This window comes from Danio aesculapii, chromosome 4 (genome assembly GCF_903798145.1).
Source record: "Danio aesculapii chromosome 4, fDanAes4.1, whole genome shotgun sequence".
Classification (NCBI taxonomy): Eukaryota; Metazoa; Chordata; class Actinopteri; order Cypriniformes; family Danionidae; genus Danio; species Danio aesculapii.
This window is the reverse complement of record NC_079438.1, coordinates 50,743,377-50,767,799: the sequence shown is the minus strand read 5'-3', so window position 1 is coordinate 50,767,799 and position 24,423 is coordinate 50,743,377. Positions and strand designations below refer to the sequence as shown.

Sequence of the window (24,423 nt, the reverse complement as noted above, 5' to 3'; positions counted from 1 at the left end):
TTGTTGAGATACTCTTTTAAATCTGGAAGCATTAACATCTTATATGGAAATGTATATCGCTATCATTCAGTATGGAAAATAATTATCGAGACTGCATTTTTGCCATATTGCCCAGCCCTATTAGCACGACCCTTCAATTTATCTGCAATTCAATTAAACTATAGCAAATGCAAGTTAAAATGCCAACTTAAAGTAAAACTTGAATTGGCAATAACGTCTTAATGTGTTAAATCTAATTCCTGTATGTACCTTGATATTATGTCTAATTCATACCTTGGCTTTTCTCTGCAGTTTCACTCCCATCAGCTGTTCCATATCCTGGTGGTTGCAGGTGCTTTTGTGCACTTCCACGGAGTCTCCAACCTGCAGGAGTTTCGCTACGAAGCTGGCGGTGGCTGTGCGGAGAACGCAGCGTGAGCTTCAGGTCCTCCGGTGCTGGAAACGCACCACAAGAGGGAGACAAAGTTCTTCTCACCACCAAGTCCAGCTCTGTTCCTCCTGCCCATGAGGGGTAAACAAAAGAGGACGGCACTGAATGACGAAGCCTTTATAATTTAATTTTCTCTCTTTGTTTTTCTCTGTTCTCTATTTTGCCCCTTAAATAAAATGCATTATGGGATATGGTGGATGCAGGGTGAGGAATTTGAATTTGTGTTTCCTAAGATGGAGACCTTTTTTCGTGGCTTGGTCTATTGCTGTTTGATGGTTTGTTTTCTTTGTACAAGAAAAGACGAAACTGAAAAACAGAGCAAAAAAAAAGCAAATGCAATTGTTGTGAGCGTTTCTTGGGGTGGGCTGTTGGCCGTTTTAAAGTTTTTTCATGTAAATAAGATTTCTAAAATTTGGGTTATATAGATTTGTACGAAAATAAAGTAAAAAAAAATGTTTTTTAAAAAACAAACCATCATTATATCATTATATTGTTCAATGGATGTAAAAGAGTGTTATTGGAAGAAAAGACACCAGATTGATAAGAAGCCACTGTTAAAGTGGACAGATGAGATCAGAAATGGCCAAGCAGATGCCTCGGTGTGCTGTAATTTTGAGCACAGCCGAAAGACGCACCTGTAGGACAGGAGGACGTTCGTCCTCCACCTGAAGGAGCTGCCTGGATTCTCCACAGGCCTTCATATCACTGTCAGTGTTTCCTTCAACATGCAGAAGGCCAATCTTTCTCTCTCTGTTGTTTGTTTTTTTTTGTTTCATTCTTCATTGTGGATGTTCATTCAACACGGTGAGGCGGAAAATTAAATGAGAAGATGAAAGACTTACTGCTGCACAAAATCAAACCCAAGCAGTGCAAAGGATGCATTCGTTATGTGTAACGTTCTGTGTTTCACCACCTGTATAATTTATTCATTGATGGAAGCATTACGACATGCTGTAATGTTCCACATTTAAACATGGGCGATGTTTGTTTGTGTTTGTTTTCTCAGAGATTTTTACATGCATTGATATTTATTTTAATTTTAAAATAAACAAATTAAAACTTACGTCAACTGTGCTGAGTTTTTCTTGCTGCATTTTCTATTTGTGTCTTTTCATATTAAAGTTCAGATGATCAGAATTGTGTAACATTTGTCATCATTGCATGGTCTGTTGGTAAAATGGCATGTTGGGATAGTGGCAACAGGTTACCTTCATCAAGCATCATAGAGTCAAGGTTTACTGCTGACGCCGCTTAGTGGAGATGATGGAGAACTTCAGCTTCATGCCTTCAGTAGTCGCCGCTTAGTGGAGATGATGGAGAACTTCAGCTTCATACCTTCAGTAGTCGCCGCTTAGTGGAGATGATGGAGAACTTCAGCTTCTGTCAGTCAGCTGGCTGTCTTTGAATGTGTCTGAGTTAATTAATTAATGACAAGCTGCAAATTAGGGAATTGGAGTTGATTCATAATCAACAATTAGCAGACTAATCTAATATTTCTTCAGGAGATGAACCAGCAGATATGTTGTAAATGCATGAAATACAGGACAAAATAAATTCTATCTTTCTGTAAAGTTTGTTTCATATCTCTCTTGTGTAATGTTCATTACATTTAACACTAGATATTTAGTGGCAGATTTATTTATAACAGAAGTATAAGGTCAGATCTGTGTCTGATCCTGATGAGCCACTTTCCTGAGTTAATTAATGAGCTGCAAATGAAAGAAGTGAAGATTCACATTCAGACATTTGCAGACTAATCTTACATTACTTCAGGAGCTGAACCAGCAGATATGTTGAAAATATTTAAAACAGGAGACAAAAGACATTCTGAGACGAGACTATAAGTGTCTTAGTGTAACGTGTGTTCATATCTTTCTTGGGTAATGTTCACAACTTTCAACACTAAATATTTGTTGTGAGAGATCAGATCAGTGTCTACTCCTGATGAGCCACTTTCCTGAGTGAACTTACAGTCTTAATTGAAATCAGCTGAAGCTGTTAATCAAGGAAATAATCAGGATGTGATTGAGATATGATTAAAATGTAAAATGATTAGCTATGCATCTCAGTGCCAATAGCTTAGTGGTTAGTGTGTCAGCATGTAATACTGAGGTGTTTCTGCTGACTCGAGTTCGATTCCTGCCTCTGCTGCAATCCCATAACTAACAATATAATTCACCTACATGAAAATCAGACGTTACTATCATGAATCAACACGTATCATGAACATACAATGAAGTAAATGCAAGAATTACTCTCTGAAAAATGACTTAACAATCGTTGCTGCCTCTGTGGCGCAGAGGATAATTATTAGAACTTTGCATTTTTATAACGCAGAGACGTGGGTTCGAATCCCACTAATGCGAAGTGTATTGTATTATAATTTATACTTAAACTGAAGTAAAAACAAGAATTACTCTCTAAACAATCACATCCTAATCGTTGCTGCCTTTGTGGCCTAGAGGATAAACGTTTGTTCTCTGCAATTTCATATATATGGGTTTGAATCCCACTAACAATACAATTTTATGTATCCGCCATAAACATATCTATAAAACCCCATTGAAGACAACAATCCACTACACAGACCAAACGGGTCAGTGGGTAGAGCACTCAGCTTTCATCTTGGAGAGCGGGGTTCGAATCCCTTTCATCTTTATGTTAAACTGTTGTGAAAAGAAAAGACAAAGTTGCGCGAAGTACAGCTCCCAGTGTGAAAGCCACAATGGCACTAGTGGCAAGCACCGTTGGTTGCGGACAAGGTTACCGATGAGATGTGGGTTCGAATCCCGCTGAAGACAGCTGTGGACACAGCAAAGTACCTGGGGCGGTACAAGACAAGAGGCGGATACAGGAAAGAAGGTGTGACGGTAACAGACAGAAGGCGGATACCGGAAGAAATGTGTAGCGGTACCTGGGGCGGTAAGAGACAAGAGGCGGATACCGGAAAAATGGCTGCCACGGTAACAGGAAGGATGGTTGCACAACCACGAAAAACACGGACCAGAGACGATGGTACACGGACTAGAGACATACCTGGGATGGTATAAGAGAGAAGGGCAGGACTGAGAAAAGGGAGTGGCAGAAAGAGGCGTGGCAGATAAGGAGGAGGAGCGAAGAAGGAGGAGCAGAGGCGGAGAATAAAAAAAGAGAGAAGAATTTTTTTTTTGAACCCAAAAACGGCCTAAAATGAGCTTTCTAGATAATTTCAGTATCATCGTGGTGATTCGAACCCATGTCTCTTGTGATGGCCTTGGATCTCTAACCCTTTGCTCTGACCACTCGGCCATCACAGGACATATTAAGAGATGTTATTTTGGTTATTTTGAAGTTAACCACAGACGCCAAAATAATAAAAAAAAAAAAAAGTGAAAATAACTATAACAATTGAAAAAAATCACTATTTGACTACAAACACATCTAGTAATATACAAATATTCAATATTTTATCACAATTACAAACTTCTCTTTTAAAAACTACATTTATAATCTTGGATGATTTTAAAATAGTTCATTTAAATTGTTTAAAAGCAAAATTCCAATTGAACAGATTAAAATCACTATATTATTTAATAAATCTGCAATAATTAATGCTAAATTAAAAGCTCATCTAAATATACAAATAATTAAGAATGAGAATTAACTAAATAAATTAATAATTAAACAAATTATAATAGGATTAATTGGAAAAACCTAATAAATAAAGCCTAAAGCATTTAAAATGGACAATTAAAACAAGAACTAAAGGTCTTCAAAATAAATTAACACAATAATATAGTAACACTCATAAAACCCTTCATTATAATAAATGCTCGACTGTGAATGAATGAACGCTGTGTGACTCACGTGCTGTTGATGTTGAGGTTATATTCGTCAAATGATCTCTGTATTTCAGCATCTGGTTAACGGGACACTGAAATAATAAAATAAAAAGATTTATTAAGAGACTCACATTGGCCCAACTATTCAGTTCAACTATACGCTCAACCTGATATTAAATTATACAAATATGTACAAATGTGATATCAATAGTAATAATAAAATATATATTAATAATAAAAACATTTTAAAAAGCGTTTAATATATGATATAAATGAATATAAAATCAACACAACACTAGTTCAGCATGAGAGCATCATGTCATCAAAGTCTGTAATAAAACGCTTAAATTAAGGAAGACAGTCATAATAACACTTGCTGTTTTTGCTCAATATAGGAAACAGTTTAAACAGAACCCCGGTAAGATTAAAATAGTGTGACTTTTATATGTTTATGTTGAGCTAAACTGACATGTCCTGCTATGGGAAACGACATGAAAATCAAACGTCAACACAAACAATACGGAGAAAACACGGTAAAGTTACTTACAGGTGAGTCTCTTGTCACTGTATTCCAGCACTTTACAGCGCGGCGTGTGTGTTCAGTTTGTTTATGTGTTGTTTATAAATATTATAATACAATCACGGAGCTGTCAGGATTTGTTTTACGTGTTGTATCTTCAAGCCTCATGCTGTCAGTGTCAAACACCTGAAGCTGCGCCTGCGAGTCAGACTTAACGTGAAGCAGTGCGCCCCCTAGTGGAGCGGATGGAGAACTGCGCTACAGTTTATAACATAAAGTCCGCGTTGTAGACTTAAACAGGCTTAAAATTATTATTTTTATAGATTAATAGCATATTAAAAGCACAATAATCAATTCTGAATGCATTGTCTAATTATTATACTCAAGAAAACGTGACTAATAAACTTGTGAATAGGTGATGTTCAGCTTCCGCTTGTGGTCAATAGGTGTATCCGCATTAATGAAATAAACACAAGGTGAACGCGCAGTCAGTCGTGTGAACAGCGAAGAGAGATTTAAGAGTTTTAAATGTTCTCGAGGAGATTTTACAACACGTTTGATTTTGTGAGTGTCTCGAGCGGCAGAAGATCGAGATCAGCTTTAAACTGATGGATTAAAAGAGATGAACTGAAAAGCTCATGTAAACACACTCAGGAGTGAATGGGGAATCCTCCGAGACTCTGGGTAAAGTAGATGTGCGCTTGACTTTATTTATTTACATGCTCGTGCGCCGCTTTTGTTCACCGTTAAAGTGTTTTTCTGTGTCTTGTTTGCAGATTTGGAAGCTTTTTCCCTCCACTGAGTAACAAAAAAAATTTTTATAAAAAAAGTTTATGATAAAAAAAATAATAATTGGAAAAAAATATAAAATAATTTAAAAAAACGTAAAAAAAGAATTAAGAATTCTGAGTTATGAAGTCGCAATTCTGAATTATGAGTTTCCTGTTATGTCGACTGGCGTTTTAAAGACGCTTGCACATTAGCTCATAATTACAAAATTAGGATTTCTATATTATTTATCTATTATATGTGTAACAATTTTATGATTTACATTTTGTCGCAGCTGTTATTTGTTTCATATTGCAAGATCGTGTGGTGTATTTGGGAGCTGCAGACATATCTACATAGACATTATAAAGGGCTAAAACTAAAAGGGTTGTATCAGTTTATATTTCAGTTCAGTAAAAGTGTCAGCCAAATACTGTGTATTCCTGGCCTTTATTGGTAAACTGGGCTGCGAATCCATACCACATCACAAGCAGAGAACCTAAAGAAAGAGTCTTTAACACTTCATTTATGGCCAATCGCCATAACAGGAAACTCCTTTAAAACTCACAATTCTGACTTTATAACTCAAAACTCTGACTTTATTACTCTAAATTCTGACTTTATAATTCAGAATTCTGACTTTATAACTCGCAATTCTGACTTTATAACTAGCAAATTTCACTTTATAACTCGCAATTCTGACTTTATAACTAGCAATTTTCACTTTATAACTCGCAATTCTGACTTTATTAATCGCAATTTTGACTTTATAACTCAGAATTCTGACTTTATAACTCGCAATTTTCACTTTATAACTAGCAATTCTGACTTTATAACTCAGAATTCTGACTTTATAACTCGCAATTTTCACTTTATAACTAGCAATTCTGACTTTACAACTCGCAATTTTGACTTTTTAACTCAGAATTCTGACTTTATTACTCTAAATTCTGACTTTATAACTCGCCATTTTCACTTTATAACTCGCAATTCTGACTTTATTACTCTAAATTCTGACTTTATAACTCGCAATTTTGACTTTATAACTCAGAATTGCGACTTTTTAACTCGGAATTTTTACTTAAATTTTTTTTTTTTTAATTTTTTTTTTTTTTTTTTATTTGTTATAATTTTGTTTTTAATTATTATTTTTTTTTTATTCAGTGGCGGGAACGGGCTTCCATAGATTTTAGCAGCTTTTATATCAATACTGCTGGAAAATAATCCAGTATGACTTCAGGTTTACCATCCAGTTACCACCAACACAATTTTGCAAGATAGAGGTAAAGTTGGTTTTATATTTGGATATTCAGACATTCTACTTAATAATATAATTTCAGAAAAGTATTCTTTGCAAATTCTTAATAGGGAAATCCTATTAGCAGCAAATGACCATCAAATTACAGCATTGTTCACAGTGAATTAGATAGTGTTAATGTTGTTTAGAAGGCATCATTGCATGCTAATTCCGATCGAATATTCAAAGTAACATGGTAAACAATACAGAGACTGCTAAATGAAGGAATGTGCGAATATATAAAAACCAATTTTACCTCGATTATTCAAAATGTTCATGTTTGGTATTCACACGTCATATATGAAACATGTTTTTAAAACGAAAGGGACTAAGCTGAAAATGAATGAATGTTTTAAAATGGCTATTTTAACATTTTTAAATCTACATAATATGTTTATATATATAATTGCTGTATTTTTCATATGTTCATATGGTCATATATCAGATCTCCATATGGTATAAAAGGCAACAATTTACCAGTAAAGACCCACAGGGACCATTGCATTATCTATTTAATCCAATGCAGTTACTATTGTAACCCCAAATTCTTTAAGGGTTTCTTCTATTTTTTCATCTGGGAGCACAGCACAGATTCTGACAAATTATCCTCAAAAATGACTTATTAACATTTTGAGCACTTCCAAGTAGGCATGGGCCGCTATAGGGATCTGACAGTATGATAACCTTGGATAAAAATCTCAGAGTTTCACAGTTTTACTGTATTGTGATTACTGCTCTAAAATATGTTCTTTTTAAATGTCTGGGTAAAACACAAAAACTTTTCTCCCCTTTAAACAAATATGACAACATTAGTAAAGTAAAGTCAGTTTTAGATTCGCACATTCGTTCAGCGGCAACTTGTGAAATACTCCTTATATTGTTTACCAAGGTACTTTGATTATTCAGTCTGAAATCACATGTAAGTATGACTTGAATATGACATTAGCGCTATTTAATAGACTGCCAACAGTGTTGAACTTTGATAGCCATTGGCTGCTAATATGATTTCACTATTTAGAATGTGCAAATAATACTTCTCAGAAATTATAATATTAAGAAGAAAGTCTGAATGTGTGAATATAAAACCAACTTAACCTCAATGATGAAAAGGCCTGTTTGGAGATCTTTTCTGCTTTTAGGATACTGATGTAAAACAAACAAAAAATGTAAAACAAACAAAAAACAACAACAACAGTATAGCAGAAAACTTGGGTTGGTTTAAAAAACTTTACTCCAAACCACAGTATACCTTAAAAATGGTTATCGCCCCATGCCCACCTCAGATTATTCATTCTAAAAACACACATTACACTTTTATATTGACAATATCTTTGTGCACTTTTTATGTATCTGCTTAAAAAACATTTTAAAAATTCTTAACAGTCAATACATATTCATTCATTTCGGTTATATAGTCTGCAGGATGTGCTTTAGGGATCATAAAGTATTTTTTTTCCATATAAAATAAATATGTATATTTTAGTTTACCACAAAGATTCATCACCATAATTTTTTTCTTTCTCTGTTTCAGTGATGAAGAAGATGTAAAGCTCTGGGTCTATGGATGGTTCAAGATAGATGAGTCGATGACAATCACTCATTTCTCAGCACAGGTTAAACCACAGCCAAACTTCAGAGGGTCTGATCATTCATCATGCACTTATAGTAAAGCTTGATTGGTTATTTGTGCAGAGTTAAATGAATGATCATTAAATTCTGTGTGAGCTGATGACTAAATACAGTTTATCAAATAACAGATGCGCAAGGTCAGATCAGTGCGTTACAATTTAGGTGTTTAGTTCACAACAACATCTTACCTGCCCTTGAACTCTATTTTAACGATCTAGGCGCAAAGTCTGAAGCGCTGGGTGCAAAAGCATTAAGCGTGTGTCCCAATTCACTTTTGCTATTTTAAGGACAGAAAAATACGCTTTGCGCCGTGGCACATGGTTTAACATGGTTAGACGTGTGCTCAAAAACTGAGTTGTATCCAAACACACGTCCTGTTCTTATGACCCATATGGTCCAGAAACCTACAGGTGAACAAATCTAAGTTTGTTTTTAATTAAACAAATGTATATACGCATATAATCAATAATATTACTAATAATAGTAACATTTATACAAAGGCAAGTTGTCGTGAATAAACTAAAAGAAGCTGCTTTCACCGGGTCTATTGCACAGTTTATTTCAGTTCCTCAGAATAGCAACACACCTCTTTTCTGGAAAATGAGTGTTGAGCTGGTCCGACAATAGCAACACGTCTTATCACTGTCTTATCTATTCACACCTGCCATAGCTCTGCTTTTGTGACTGTATGACCCAAACACAGACTTTATTTTGTAGGAGAAACACATCAACTAACTTTATTTTATGTTGCATATATAAATATCTGTATTTTGAAGTTAGCTAAATCTAAAGTTTTTTGTTGCAGAAAGTAACAAGTCATTTATAATAAGAGGTGTTTATTGTAAGACAACACAATACAAAAGTTTTAACTTCAGAAAATGTAAGAAATCAATACCTTGTGGAGTAAACCTGATTTTCAATCACGACAAATGAACACATCTATAATTCTGACTGATTATAAATAATATTGAAATGTGTAATCTATATTCAGACCTTAACAATATAAATATAAAAACAAGTGTTAACATATTTCTTAAAACGTGTATCTAATCAATTCAGAGAAACTCTACATTTTCCAAGTAGTTTTTCTATAGCTGTAAATTAAAAGTGTTAGTAAAATGACTCAACCATCAATCCTATTTTGTCTGACTTAAAACACTCTACATTAAAATAAACGCTACATTCATTTGTTTGTTTTTTTCAATAGACTAACAATGAAAGTAGCATGTAAACAAAGTCTGATAAACCTTCTAATCTCGATATAATTAATCAAACTTGAATGATTATACAAAACATATGCACTAATAATAGTACAGTTACTTACTGGTGGGTTGCATGACGCATGATTCTGCATTTTATCTGCACTGTGTGTCTGTTTTATTTGCTGCTTTACTGAACTTTGTGTCATTGAGTGATATTAACAGCTCTCATTGTTCTTTTGACTTTCAGGTTGCAAGTTTCAGCAAGTTGTTTTGACCTTCATTCATTCTCTGGATATGAACTCTAGATATCAACAATCAGCATTCTTCACATCAAGACTTCATATCCTGTTAAGCAAATGCAATATCAGGAATTGAACTGAATTTCAACCAGTAAAGCTGCAGTCACTAGAGTTTGAGCATGTGAGATTCTGTCGTACGGCACTGAAAAGAGGCGGGATAAAACAGGAGGATTGGAGAATGATAAAGCGAGCGACTGCCCCATATTTAACATTTCTGTACAGAGATGTCATGTTTTAATCTTCTATTTCTCTCACACAATCATGTGATGTGATTTCACCAGTCACCAATCTTGAACCTTTAAATGCAGCAACATCTGTCCTTCGGATGAGACGTTAAACAGAGGTCCTGACTCTTTCTTCTAAAGAGTAGGGGTATAACCCCGGTGTCCTGGATAAATTCCCTCCATCGGCCCTTACCCATCATGGCCTCCCAATCATCCCCATCTACAGAACTGGCTCTATCACTGTCTCTCCACTCCCCCTATAGCTGGTGTGTGGTGAAGCACTGGCGCCGTTATCCTGTGGCTTTCATCACATCATGGGTGCTGCACTCTGGTGGTGGTGCGGAGATCCCTCATGATTGTGAAGTGGTTTGGGTGTATTGCCATACAGATAAATGCGCTATATAAATACACATTACATTGCACGAGAAACTTATCACACCAGCTTGCGTTTCCAGTCTGCTGCATGCATATGCATATGGATGGAAGTCTATGGGACAAAAAGAGCAGTGTGATCGTGGCTTAGGAAATATAGTTCTTGATATCTGTAACTGTATTCTTACTAGTTAAATGTCAGCATAGGACGCCATTCACATTTAATTGTTGATAATAAGATGTCGTTTCCTGAAAATGAATAAAAAACAAAATGGCTAGCTATGGTCACTGCAGGATCGGTCACGCTGCTCACGCTGCCTAGTGGAGATGGCGGAGAACTTTGACAAGTCATAAGTGAGAAGATTGTAGATTAATATTCATAAATTGGCGAACTAAACTGTGATTTTAGTATATTCTCAATTTTATTTTCACATGGATTGGGTAATGTTCACTTATTTTTGTTGTTGAATCACTGTTGGTATTTAAAGCAATGTTTGACTGCTTACTGAGTGCATACGCATGTTTGAACAAATAAAGTATCTATTATATATTGAATAAACATGTGTTTTCATTTCAAGTCTGTTTCATTTGTAACAAAGAGATGCACGAAATCAGAGTTTCAGCTCCATCTTGTGGTCAATAAGAGGATCTGCATCAATACATGACACTGGAGTACAAAGTATTTTTTTATTTCTTAAGGTGAAAAATCCTGATCCTGAAGATCCACTTTCCAGAGTTACCTGATGATAAACACCTGAGGCTGCTAATGAAGGACGTTCAGATAACAAGAGGCTTCAGAGCAAATTTGACAAACTCTGCTGTTCAAATAATTACAAAACACACAAAAAAACAAAACATTTATGAGACGAAACTGAGGATGTGGAAAAATACATTTCTTAAGTTATTAATGCATTTTTATAATATCTCAGTTTATTTGGTATTCTTTAATTTGGTCATTCATTTGATTTTGCTTTATTAATAGTTGTGTGTGCTTGCGTGTGACATTTTAAAATAATCTAAAAATTACTTGAACACAGCAGAAATACAGAAAATGTGCAACATGGAGACAGATAATGGGCTTGAACTTAATAAGATATAATATAAGAGTCATGAACAGTCTGACAAAATAAATGTGTGAAAAGTTTCTGTGCTTAAGCCTGAACTTCAAATCCATCTGAAGTAATAAATTTACAATATTTCTTCAGGAGCTGAACCAGCAGATATGTTGTAAATGCATAACACAGGGGACAAAAGATATTCTGAGACTATTAGTGTCTTAGTGTAACGTGTGTTCAAATCTCTCTTGGGGAATGTTCACAACTTTCAACACTAAATATTTGTTGGCATTTAATGACAGGTTTATTTATAACATAGAGCTGTAAGAGATCAGATCAGTGTCTGCTCCTGATGAGCCACTTTCCTGAGTGAACTTACAGTCTTAATTGAAATCAGCTGAAGCTGTTAATTAAAGAAATGCTCAGGATGTGATTGAGATATGATTAAATTAGCCATCAGAGTGATTCTGCATCTCAGTCCCAATAGCCTAGTGGTTAGTGTGTTGTCTTATAACACTGTGGTGTTCCTGCTGACCTGTACTCGAGACCTGACTCTGCTCCAAGCCCAAAAATATAATTCACCTGCATGAAATTCACGCATTACTATCAAAAAAGGCACACACCAGTCATTGCTGCCTCTGTGGGGCAGAGGATAAATAAACAGTCTTTGTGCTTTTTAGATCGCAGAGACGTGGGTTTGAAACCCACTATTGCTAAAGTGAAATCTATTGTAATTAAAAACAAGAATTACTCTCAGAACAATCATACAGCAATCATTCCTGCCTCTGTGGTGCAGAGGATAATGATTCACTTTGTTTATTCTTTGAATCGCACAGACGAGGGTTCAAATTCCACTCTTGCAAAGGCCTAAATATATTGTTATTAATGCTTAAGCTAAGAAAAAACAAGAATTACTGTCAAAACAATCAGCAAGAACCATCACTTCCTCTGTGGTGTAGAGGATAATTATTTGCTCTTTGCATTTTTGGGATCGCAGAGATGTGGGTTCGAATCACATTCTTGCTAAGTGAAATGTAAACGTTAATTTATACTTAAACTGAAGTAAAAACAAGAATTACTCTCTAAACAATCACATCCTAATCGTTGCTGCCTTTGTGGCCTAGAGGATAAACGTTTGTTCTCTGCAATTTCATATATATGGGTTTGAATCTCACTAACAATACAATTTTATGTATCCGCCATAAACATATCTATAAAACCCCATTGAAGACAACAATCCACTACACAGACCAAACGGGTCAGTGGGTAGAGCACTCAGCTTTCATCTTGGAGACCGGGGTTCGAATCCCTTTCATCTTTATGTTAAACTGTTGTGAAAAGAAAAGACAAAGTTGCGCGAAGTACAGCTCCCAGTGTGAAAGCCACAATGGCACTAGTGGCAAGCACCGTTGGTTGCGGACAAGGTTACCGATGAGATGTGGGTTCGAATCCCTCTGAAGACAGCTGTGGACACAGCAAAGTACCTGGGGCGGTACAAGACAAGAGGCGGATACAGGAAAGAAGGTGTGACGGTAACAGACAGGAGGCGGATACCGGAAGAAATATGGAGCGGTACCTGGGGCGGTAAGAGATAAGAGGCGGATACCGGAAAAACGGCTGCCACGGTAACAGGAAGGATGGTTGCACAACCAAGAAAAACACGGACCAGAGACGATGGTACACGGACTAGAAACATACCTGGGACGGTATAAGAGAGAAGGGCAGGACTGAGAAAAGGGCGTGGCAGACAAGGAGGAGGAGCAAAGAAGGGGGAGGAGCAGAGGCGGAGAATAAAAAAAGAGAGAGAAATTTTTTTTTTGAACCCAAAAATGGCCTAAAATGAGCTTTCTAGATAATTTCAGTATCATCGTGGTGATTCGAACCCATGTCTCTTGTGATGGCCTTGGATCTCTAACCCTTTGCTCTGACCACTCGGCCATCACAGGACATATTAAGAGATGTTATTTTGGTTATTTTGAAGTTAACCACAGACGCCAAAATAATAAAAAAAAAATAAGTGAAAATAACTATAACAATTGAAAAAAATCACTATTTGACTACAAACACATCTAGTAATATACAAATATTCAATATTTTATCACAATTACAAACTTCACTTTTAAAAACTACATTTATAATCTTGGATGATTTTAAAATAGTTCATTTAAATTGTTTAAAAGCAAAATTCCAATTGAACAGATTAAAATCACAATATTATTTAATAAATCTGCAATAATTAATGCTAAATTAAAAGCTCATCTAAATATACAAATATTAAAGAATGAGAATTAACTAAAATTAATAATTAAACAAATTATAATAGGATTAATTGGAAAAACCTAATAAATAAAGCCTGAAGCATTTAAAATGGACAATTAAAACAAGAACTAAAGGTCTTCAAAATAAATTAACACAATAATATAGTGACACTCATAAAACCCTTCATTATAATAAAGGCTTGATCTCTGTATTTCAGCATCTGGTTAACGGGACACTTAAATAATTAAATAAAAAGATTTATTAAGAGACTCACATTGGCCCAACTATTCAGTTCAACTATACGCTCAACCTGATATTAAATTATACAAATATGTACGAATGTGATATCAATAGTAATAATAAAATATATATTAATAATAAAAACATTTTAAAAAGCGTTTAATATATGATATAAATGAATATAAAATCAACACAACACTAGTTCAGCATGAGAGCATCATGTCATCAAAGTCTGTAATAAAACGCTTAAATTAAGGAAGGAGTCATAATAACACTTGCTGTTTTTGCTCAATATAGGAAACAGTTTAAACAGAACCCCGGTAAGATTAAAATAGTGTGACTTTTATATGTTTATGTTGAGCTAAACTGACATGTCCTGCTATGGGAAACGACATGAAAATCAAACGTCAACACAAACAATACGGAGAAAACACGGTAAAGTTACTTACAGGTGAGTCTCTTGTCACTGTATTCCTGCACTTTACAGCGCGGCGTGTCTGTTCACTTTGTTTATGTGTTGTTTATAGATATTATAATACAATCACGAAGCTGTCAGGATTTGTTTTACGTGTTGTATCTTCAAGCCTCATGCTGTCAGTGTCAAACACCTGAAGCTGCGCCTGCGAGTCAGACTTAACGTGAAGCAGTGCGCCCCCTAGTGGAGCGGATGGAAAACTGCGCTACAGTTTATAACATAAAGTCCGCGTTGTAGGCTTAAACAGGCTTAAAATTATAATTTGTATAGTTTAATAGCGTATTAAAAGCACAATAATCAATTCTGAATGCATTGTCTAATTATTATACTCAAGAAAACGTGACTAATAAACTTGTGAATAGGTGATGTTCAGCTTCCGCTTGTGGTCAATAGGTGTATCCGCATTAATGAAATAAACACAAGGTGGACGCGCAGTCAGTCGTGTGAACAGCGAAGAGAGATTTAAGAGATTTAAATGTTCTCGAGGAGATTTTACAACACGTTTGATTTTGTGAGTGTCTCGAGCGGCAGAAGATCGAGATCAGCTTTAAACTGATGGATTAAAACAGATGAACTGGAAAGCTCATGTAAACACACTCAGGAGTGAATGGGGAATCCTCCGAGACTCTGGGTAAAGTAGATGTGCGCTTGACTTTATTTATTTACATGCTCGTGCGCCGCTTTTGTTCACCGTTAAAGTGTTTTTCTGTGTCTTGTTTGCAGATTTGGAAGCTTTTTCCCTCCACTGAGTAACAAAAAAAAGTAATAAAAAAAGTTTATGATGAAAAAAATAATAATTGGAAAAAAATATATAATAATTTATTAAAAAACGTAAAAAAAGAATTAAGAATTCTGAGTTATAAAGTCGCAATTCTGAGTTATGAGTTTCCTGTTATGTCGACTGGCGTTTTAAAGACGCTTGCACATTAGCTCATAATTACAAAATTAGGATTTCTATATTATTTATCTATTATATGTGTAACAATTATATGATTTACATTTTGTCGCAGCTGTTATTTGTTTCATATTGCAAGATCGTGTGGTGTATTTGGGAGCTGCAGACATATCTTACATAGACATTATAAAGGGCTAAAACTAAAAGGGTTGTATCAGTTTATATTTCAGTTCAGTAAAAGTGTCAGCCAAATACTGTGTATTCCTGGCCTTTATTGGTAAACTGGGCTGCGAATCCATACCACATCACAAGCAGAGAACCTAAAGAAAGAGTCTTTAACACTTCATTTATGGCCAATCGCCATAACAGGAAACTCCTTTAAAACTCTAAATTCTGACTTTATAACTCGCAATTTTCACTTTATAACTCGCAATTCTGACTTTATAACTAGCAATTTTCACTTTATAACTCGCAATTCTGACTTTATTACTCTAAATTCTGACTTTTTAACTCAGAATTCTGACTTTATTACTCTAAATTCTGACTTTATAACTCGCAATTTTGACTTTATAACTCGGAATTTTTACTTAAATCTTTTTTTTTTTAATTATTATTTTTTTTTATTTGTTATAATTTTGTTTTTAATTAATTTTTTTTTTTTTTAATTCAGTGGCGGGAACGGGCTTCCATAGATTTTAGCAGCTTTTATATCAATACTGCTGGAAAATAATCCAGTATGACTTCAGGTTTACCATCCAGTTACCACCAATACAATTTTGCAAGATAGAGGTAAAGTTGGTTTTATATTTGGATATTCAGACATTCTACTTAATAATATAATTTCAGAAAAGTATTCTTTGCAAATTCTTAATAGGGAAATCCTAATAGCAGCAAATGACCATCAAATTACAGCATTGTTCACAGTGAATTAGATAGTGTTAATGTTGTTTAGAAGGCATCATTGCATGCTAATTCCGATTGAATATTCAAAGTAACATGGTAAACAATACAGAGACTGCTAAATGAAGGAATGTGCAAATATATAAAACCAACTTTACCTCGATTATTCAAAATGTTCATGTTTGGTATTCACACGTCATATATGAAACATGTTTGTAAAACGAAAGGGACTAAGCTGAAAATGAATGAATGTTTTTAAAATGGCTATTTTAACATTTTTAAATCTACATAATATGTTTATATATATAATTGCTGTATTTTTCATATGTTCATATGGTCATATATCAGATCTCCATATGGTATAAAAGGCAACAATTTACCAGTAAAGACCCACAGGGACCATTCCATTATCTATTTAATCCAACGCAGTTACTATTGTAACCCCAAATTCTTTAAGGGTTTCTTCTATTTTTTCATCTGGGAGCACAGCACAGATTCGGACAAATTATCCTCAAAAAGGACTTATTAACATTTTGAGCACTTCCAAGTAGGCATGGGCCGCTATAGGGATCTGACAGTTTGATAACCTTGGATAAAAATCTCAGAGTTTCACAGTTTTACTGTATTGTGATTACTGCTCTAAAATATGTTCTTTTTAAATGTCTGGGTAAAACACAAAAACTTTTCTCCCCTTTAAACACAAATATGACAACATTAGTAAAGTAAAGTCAGTTTTAGATTCGCACATTCATTCAGCGGCAACTTGTGAAATACTCCTTATATTGTTTACCAAGTTACTTTGAATATTCAGTCTGAAATCACATGTAAGTATGACTTGAATATGACATTAGCGCTATTTAATAGACTGCCAACAGTGTTGAACTTTGATAGCCATTGGCTGCTAATATGATTTCACTATTTAGAAAGTGCAAATAATACTTCTCAGAAATTATAATATTAAGAAGAAAGTTTGAATGTGTGAATATAAAACCAACTTTACCTCAATGATGAAAAGGCCTGTTTGGAGATCTTTTCTGCTTTTAGGATACTGATGTAAAACAAACAAAAAACAACAACAACAGTATAGCAGAAAACTTGGGTTGGTTTAAAAAACTTTACTCCAAACCACAGTATACCTTAAAAATGGTTATCGTCTCATGCCCACCTCAGATTATTCATTCTAAAAACACACATTACACTTTTATATTGACAATATCTTTGTGCACTTTTTATGTATCTGCTTAAAAAACATTTTAAAAATTCTTAACAGTCAATACATATTCATTCATTTCGGTTATATAGTCTGCAGCATGTGCTTTAGGGATCATAAAGTATTTTTTTTTTCCATATAAAATAAATATGTATATTTTAGTTTACCACAAAGATTCATCACCATAATTTTTTTCTTTCTCTGTTTCAGTGATGAAGAAGATGTAAAGCTCTGGGTCTATGGATGGTTCAAGATAGATGAGTCAATGACAATCACTCATTTCTCAGCACAGGTTAAACCACAGCCAAACTTCAGAGGGTCTGATCATTCATCATGCACTTATAGTAAAGCTTGATTGGTTATTTGTGCAGAGTTAAATGAATGATCATTAAATTCTGTGTGAGCTGATGACTAAATACAGTTTATCAAATAACAGATGCGCAAGGTCAGATCAGTGCGTTACAATTTAGTTATTTAGTTCAAAACAACATCTCACCTGCCCTTGAACTCTATTTTAACGATCTAGGCGCAAAGTCTGAAGCCCTGGGTGCAAAAGCATTAAGCGTGTGTCCCAATTCACTTTTGCTATTTTAAGGACAGAAAAATACGCTTTGCGCCGTGGCACATGATTTAACATGGTTAGACGTGTGCTCAAAAACTGAGTTATATCCAAACACACGTCCTGTTCTTATGACCCATATGGTCCAGAACCCGACAGGTGAACAAATCTAAGTTTGTTTTTAATAACACAAATGTATATACGCATATAATCAATAATATTACTAATAATAGTAACATTTATACAAAGGCAAGTTGTCGTGAATAAACTAAAAGAAGCTGCTTTCACCGGGTCTATTGCACAGTTTATTTCAGTTCCTCAGAATAGCAACACACCTCTTTTCTGGAAAATGAGTGTTGAGCTGGTCCGACAATAGCAACACGTCTTATCACTGTCTTATCTATTCACATCTGCCATAGCTCTGCTTTTGTGACTGTATGACCCAAACACAGACTTTATTTTGTAGGAGAAACACATCAACTAACTTTATTTTATGTTGCATATATAAATATCTGTATTTTGAAGTTAGCTAAATCTAAAGTTTTTTGTTGCAGAAAGTAACAAGTCATTTATAATAAGAGGTGTTTATTGTAAGACAACACAATACAAAAGTTTTAACTTCAGAAAATGTAAGAAATCAATACCTTGTGGAGTAAACCTGATTTTCAATTACGACAAATGAACACATCTATAATTCTGACTGATTATAAATAATATTGAAATGTGTAATCTATATTCAGACCTTAACAATATAAATATAAAAACAAGTTGTAATATTTTTTCTTAAAACGTGTATCTAATCAATTCAGAGAAACTCTACATTTTCAAGTAGTTTTTCTATAGCTGTAAATTAAAAGTGTTAGTAAAATGACTCAACCATCAATCCTATTTTGTCTGACTTAAAACACTCAACATTAAAATAAACGCTACATTCATTTGTTTGTTTTTTCAATAGACTAACAATGAAAGTAGCATGTAAACAAAGTCTGATAAACCTTCTAATCTCGATATAATTAATCAAACTTGAATGATTATGCAAAACATATGCACTAATAATAGTACAGTTACTTACCGGTGGGTTGCATGACGCATGATTCTGCATTTTATCTGCACTGTGTGTCTGTTTTATTTGCTGCTTTACTGAACTTTGTGTCATTGAGTGACATTAACAGCTCTCATTGTTCTTTTGACTTTCAGGTTGCAAGTTTCAGCAAGTTGTTTTGACCTTCATTCATTCTCTGGATATAAACTCTAGATATCAACAATCAGCATTCTTCACATCAAGACTTCATATCCTGTTAAGCAAATGCAATATCAGGAATTGAACTGAATTTCAACCAGTAAAGCTGCAGTCACTAGAGTTTGAGCATGTGAGATTCTGTCATACGGCACTGAAAAGAGGCGGGATAAAAGAAGAGGATTGGAGAATAATAAAGCGAGCGACTGCCCCATATTTAACATTTCTGTACAGAGATGTCATGTTTTAATCTTCTATTTCTCTCACACAATCATGTGATGTGATTTCACCAGTCACCAATCTTGAACCTTTAAATGCAGCAACATCTGTCCTTCTGATGAGACGTTAAACAGAGGTCCTGACTCTTTCTTCTAAAGAGTAGGGGTGTAACCCCGGTGTCCTGGATAAATTCACTCCATCGGCCCTTACCCATCATGGCCTCCCAATCATCCCCATCTACAGAACTGGCTCTATCACTGTCTTTCCACTCCCCCTATAGCTGGTGTGTGGTGAAGCACTGGCGCCGTTATCCTGTGGCTTTCATCACATCATGGGTGCTGCACTCTGGTGGTGGTGCGGAGATCCCTCATGATTGTGAAGTGGTTTGGGTGTATTGCCATACAGAAAAATGCGCTATATAAATACACATTACATTGCATGAGAAACTTATCACACCAGCTTGCGTTTCCAGTCTGCTGCATGCATATGCATATGGATGGAAGTCTATGGGACAAAAAGAGCAGTGTGATCGCGGCTTAGGAAATATAGTTCTTGATATCTGTAACTGTATTCTTACTAGTTAAATGTCAGCATAGGGCGCCATTCACATTTAATTGTTGATAATAAGATTTCGTATCCTGAAAATGAATAAAAAACAAAATGGCTAGCTATGGTCACTGCAGGATCTGTCACGCTGCTCACGCTGCCTAGTGGAGATGATGGAGAACTTTGACAAGTCATAAGTGAGAAGATTGTAGATTAATATTCATAAATTGGCGAACTAAACTGTGATTTTAGTATTTTCTCAATTTTATTTTCACATGGATTGGGTAATGTTCACTTATTTTTGTTGTTGAATCACTGTTGGTATTTAAAACAATGTTTGACTGCTTATTGAGTGCATACGCATGTTTTAACAAATAAAGTATCTATTATATATTGATTAAACATGTGTTTTCATTTCAAGTCTGTTTCATTTGTAACAAAGAGATGCACGAAATCAGAGTTTCAGCTCCATCTTGTGGTCAATAAGAGGATCTGCATCAATACATGACACTGGAGTACAAAGTATTTTTTTATTTCTTAAGGTGAAAAATCCTGATCCTGAAGATCCACTTTCCAGAGTTACCTGATGATAAACACCTGAGGCTGCTAATGAAGGACGTTCAGATAACAAGAGGCTTCAGAGCAAATTTGACAAACTCTGCTGTTCAAATAATTACAAAACACACAAAAAAACAAAACATTTATGAGACGAAACTGAGGATGTGGAAAAATACATTTCTTAAGTTATTAATGCATTTTTATAATATCTCAGTTTATTTGGTATTCTTTAATTTGGTCATTCATTTGATTTTGCTTTATTAATAGTTGTGCGTGCGTGCGTGTGACATTTAAAAATAATCTAAAAATTACTTGAACACAGCAGAAATACAGAAAATGTGCAACATGGAGACAGATAATGGGCTTGAACCTAAGAAGATATAATATAAGAGTCATGAACAGTCTGACAAAATAAATGTATGAAAAGTTTCTGTGCTTAAGCCTGAACTTCAAATCCATCTTAAGTAATAAATTGACAATATTTCTTCAGGAGCTGAACCAGCAGATATGTTGTAAATGCATAACACAGGGGACAAAAGATATTCTGAGACTATTAGTGTCTTAGTGTAACATGTGTTCAAATCTCTCTTGGGGAATGTTCACAACTTTCAACACTAAATATTTGTTGGCATTTAATGACAGGTTTATTTATAACAGAGAGCTGTAAGAGATCAGATCAGTGTCTGCTCCTGATGAGCCACTTTCCTGAGTGAACTTACAGTCTTAATTGAAATCAGCTGAAGCTGTTAATTAAAGAAATGCTCAGGATGTGATTGAGATATGATTAAATTAGCCATCAGAGTGATTCTGCATCTCAGTCCCCATAGCCTAGTGGTTAGTGTGTTGTCTTATAACACTGTGGTGTTCCTGCTGACCTGTACTCGAGACCTGACTCTGCTCCAAGCCCAAAAATATAATTCACCTGCATGAAATTCACGCATTACTATCAAAAAAGGCACACACCAGTCATTGCTGCCTCTGTGGGGCAGAGGATAAATAAACAGTCTTTGTGTTTTTTAGATCGCAGAGACGTGGGTTTGAAACCCACTATTGCTAAAGTGAAATCTATTGTAATTAAAAACAAGAATTACTCTCAGAACAATCATACAGCAATCATTCCTGCCTCTGTGGTGCAGAGGATAATGATTCACTTTGTTTATTCTTTGAATCGCACAGACGAGGGTTCAAATTCCACTCTTGCAAAGGCCTAAATATATTGTTATTAATGCTTAAGCTAAGAAAAAACAAGAATTACTGTCAAAACAATCAGCATGAACCATCACTTCCTCTGTGGTGCAGAGGATAATTATTTGCTCTTTGCATTTTTGGGATCGCAGAGATGTGGGTTCGAATCACATTCTTGCTAAGTGAAATGTAAACGTTAATTTATACTTAAACTGAAGTAAAAACAAGAATTACTCTCTAAACAATCACATCCTAATCGTTGCTGCCTTTGTGGCCTAGAGGATAAACGTTTGTTCCCTGCAATTTCATATATATATGGGTTTGAATCCCACTAACAATACAATTTTATGTATCCGCCATAAACATATCTATAAAACCCCATTGAAGACAACAGTCCTCTACACAGACCAAACGGGTCAGTGGGTAGAGCACTCAGCTTTCATCTTGGAGACCGGGGTTCGAATCCCTTTCATCTTTATGTTAAACTGTTGTGAAAAGAAAAGACAAAGTTGCGCGAAGTACAGCTCCCAGTGTGAAAGCCACAATGGCACTAGTGGCAAGCACCGTTGGTTGCGGACAAGGTTACCGATGAGATGTGGGTTCGAATCCCGCTGAAGACAGCTGTGGACACAGCAAAGTACCTGGGGCGGTACAAGACAAGAGGCGGATACAGGAAAGAAGGTGTGACGGTAACAGACAGGAGGTGGATACCGGAAGAAATGTGAAGCGGTACCTGGGGCGGTAAGAGACAAGAGGTGGAAGCCGGAATAATGGCTGCCACAGTAACAGGAAGGATGGTTGCACAACCAAGAAAAACACGGACCAGAGACGATGGTACACGGACTAGAAACATACCTGGGACGGTATAAGAGAGAAGGGCAGGACTGAGAAAAGGGCGTGGCAGAAAGAGGTGTGGTAGACAAGGAGAGGAGGAGCAAAGAACAAGGAGGAGGAGCAGAGGCGGAGAATAAAAAAAGAGAGAAGAATTTTTTTTTGAACCCAAAAACGGCCTAAAATGAGCTTTCTAGATAATTTCAGTATCATCGTGGTGATTCGAACCCATGTCTCTTGTGATGGCCTTGGATCTCTAACCCTTTGCTCTGACCACTCGGCCATCACAGGACATATTAAGATATGTTCTTTTGGTTATTTTGAAGTTAACCACAGACGCCAAAATAATAAAAAAAAAATAAGTGAAAATAACTATAACAATTGAAAAAAATCACTATTTGACTACAAACACATCTAGTAATATACAAATATTCAATATTTTATCACAATTACAAACTTCTCTTTTAAAAACTACATTTATAATCTTGGATGATTTTAAAATAGTTCATTTAAATTGTTTAAAAGCAAAATTCCAAATGAACAGATTAAAATCACAATATTATTTAATAAATCTGCAATAATTAATGCTAAATTAAAAGCTCATCTAAATATACAAGTATTAAAGAATGAGAATTAACTAAATAAATTAATAATTAAACTTAAAAATTATAATAGGATTAATTGGAAAAACCTAATAAATAAAGCCTGAAGCATTTAAAATGGACAATTAAAACAAGAACTAAAGGTCTTCAAAATAAATTAACACAATAATATAGTAACACTCATAAAACCCTTCATTATAATAAAGGCTTGACTGTGAATGAATGAACGCTGTGTGACTCACGTGCTGTTGATGTTGAGGTTATATTCGTCAAATGATCTCTGTATTTCAGCATCTGGTTAACGGGACACTGAAATAATTAAATAAAGATTTATTAAGAGACTCACATTGACCCAACTATACGCTCAACCTGATATTAAATTATACAAATATGTACAAATGTGATATCAATAGTAATAATAAAATATATATTAATAATAAAAACATTTTAAAAAGCGTTTAATATATGATATAAATAAATATAAAATCAACACAACACTAGTTCAGCATGAGAGCATCATGTCATCAAAGTCTGTAATAAAACACTTAAATTAAGGAAGACAGTCATAATAACACTTGCTGTTTTTGCTCAATATAGGAAACAGTTTAAACAGAGCCCCGGTAAGATTAAAATAGTGTGACTTTTATATGTTTATGTTGAGCTAAACTGACATGTCCTGCTATGGGAAACGACATGAAAATCAAACGTCAACACAAACAATACGGAGAAAACACGGTAAAGTTACTTACAGGTGAGTCTCTTGTCACTGTATTCCTGCACTTTACAGCGCGGCGTGTCTGTTCAGTTTGTTTATGTGTTGTTTATAAATATTATAATACAATCACGGAGCTGTCAGGATTTGTTTTACGTGTTGTATCTTCAAGCCTCATGCTGTCAGTGTCAAACACCTGAAGCTGCGCCTGCGAGTCAGATTTAACGTGAAGCAGTGCGCCCCCTAGTGGAGCGGATGGAGAACTGCGCTACAGTTTATAACATAAAGTCCGCGTTGTAGGCTTAAACAGGCTTAAAAATATAATTTTTTATAGTTTAATAGCGTATTACAATCACAATAATTAATTCTGACTGCATT

At 35.0% G+C, this 24,423-nt stretch overlaps 1 protein-coding gene and 3 long non-coding RNA genes across 5 annotated transcripts in view; 3 read left to right on the top strand and 1 right to left on the bottom strand.

The window, feature by feature from the left end:
- Positions 1-1,493, top strand: part of adipor2 (adiponectin receptor 2) — a 38,115-nt gene extending 36,622 nt beyond the window's left edge. The window contains exon 8 of the mRNA XM_056456002.1: positions 292-1,493. Coding sequence (XP_056311977.1) covers positions 292-417 — 126 coding nt within the window. The 3' untranslated portion in view covers positions 418-1,493. The remainder of the gene's footprint in view (positions 1-291) is intronic.
- LOC130223245 (uncharacterized) lies at positions 1,419-24,225 on the bottom strand. Its single transcript, XR_008836633.1, has 4 exons — positions 24,083-24,225; positions 23,576-23,642; positions 4,277-4,343; positions 1,419-1,841 (listed from the first exon to the last, which is right to left on the bottom strand). It is a non-coding gene; the product is annotated as an uncharacterized LOC130223245 (long non-coding RNA).
- On the top strand, positions 5,242-11,083 carry LOC130223244 (uncharacterized). 2 transcript variants are annotated; one of them, XR_008836631.1, is made up of 3 exons: positions 5,242-5,455; positions 8,368-8,449; positions 9,915-11,083. It is a non-coding gene; the product is annotated as an uncharacterized LOC130223244 (long non-coding RNA). The 2 variants fall into 2 exon arrangements; XR_008836632.1 differs by having other exon boundaries at positions 8,368-8,475.
- LOC130223243 (uncharacterized) lies at positions 14,943-20,515 on the top strand. Its single transcript, XR_008836630.1, has 3 exons — positions 14,943-15,222; positions 17,807-17,888; positions 19,353-20,515. It is a non-coding gene; the product is annotated as an uncharacterized LOC130223243 (long non-coding RNA).
- Positions 24,226-24,423: the final 198 nt, after the last annotated feature.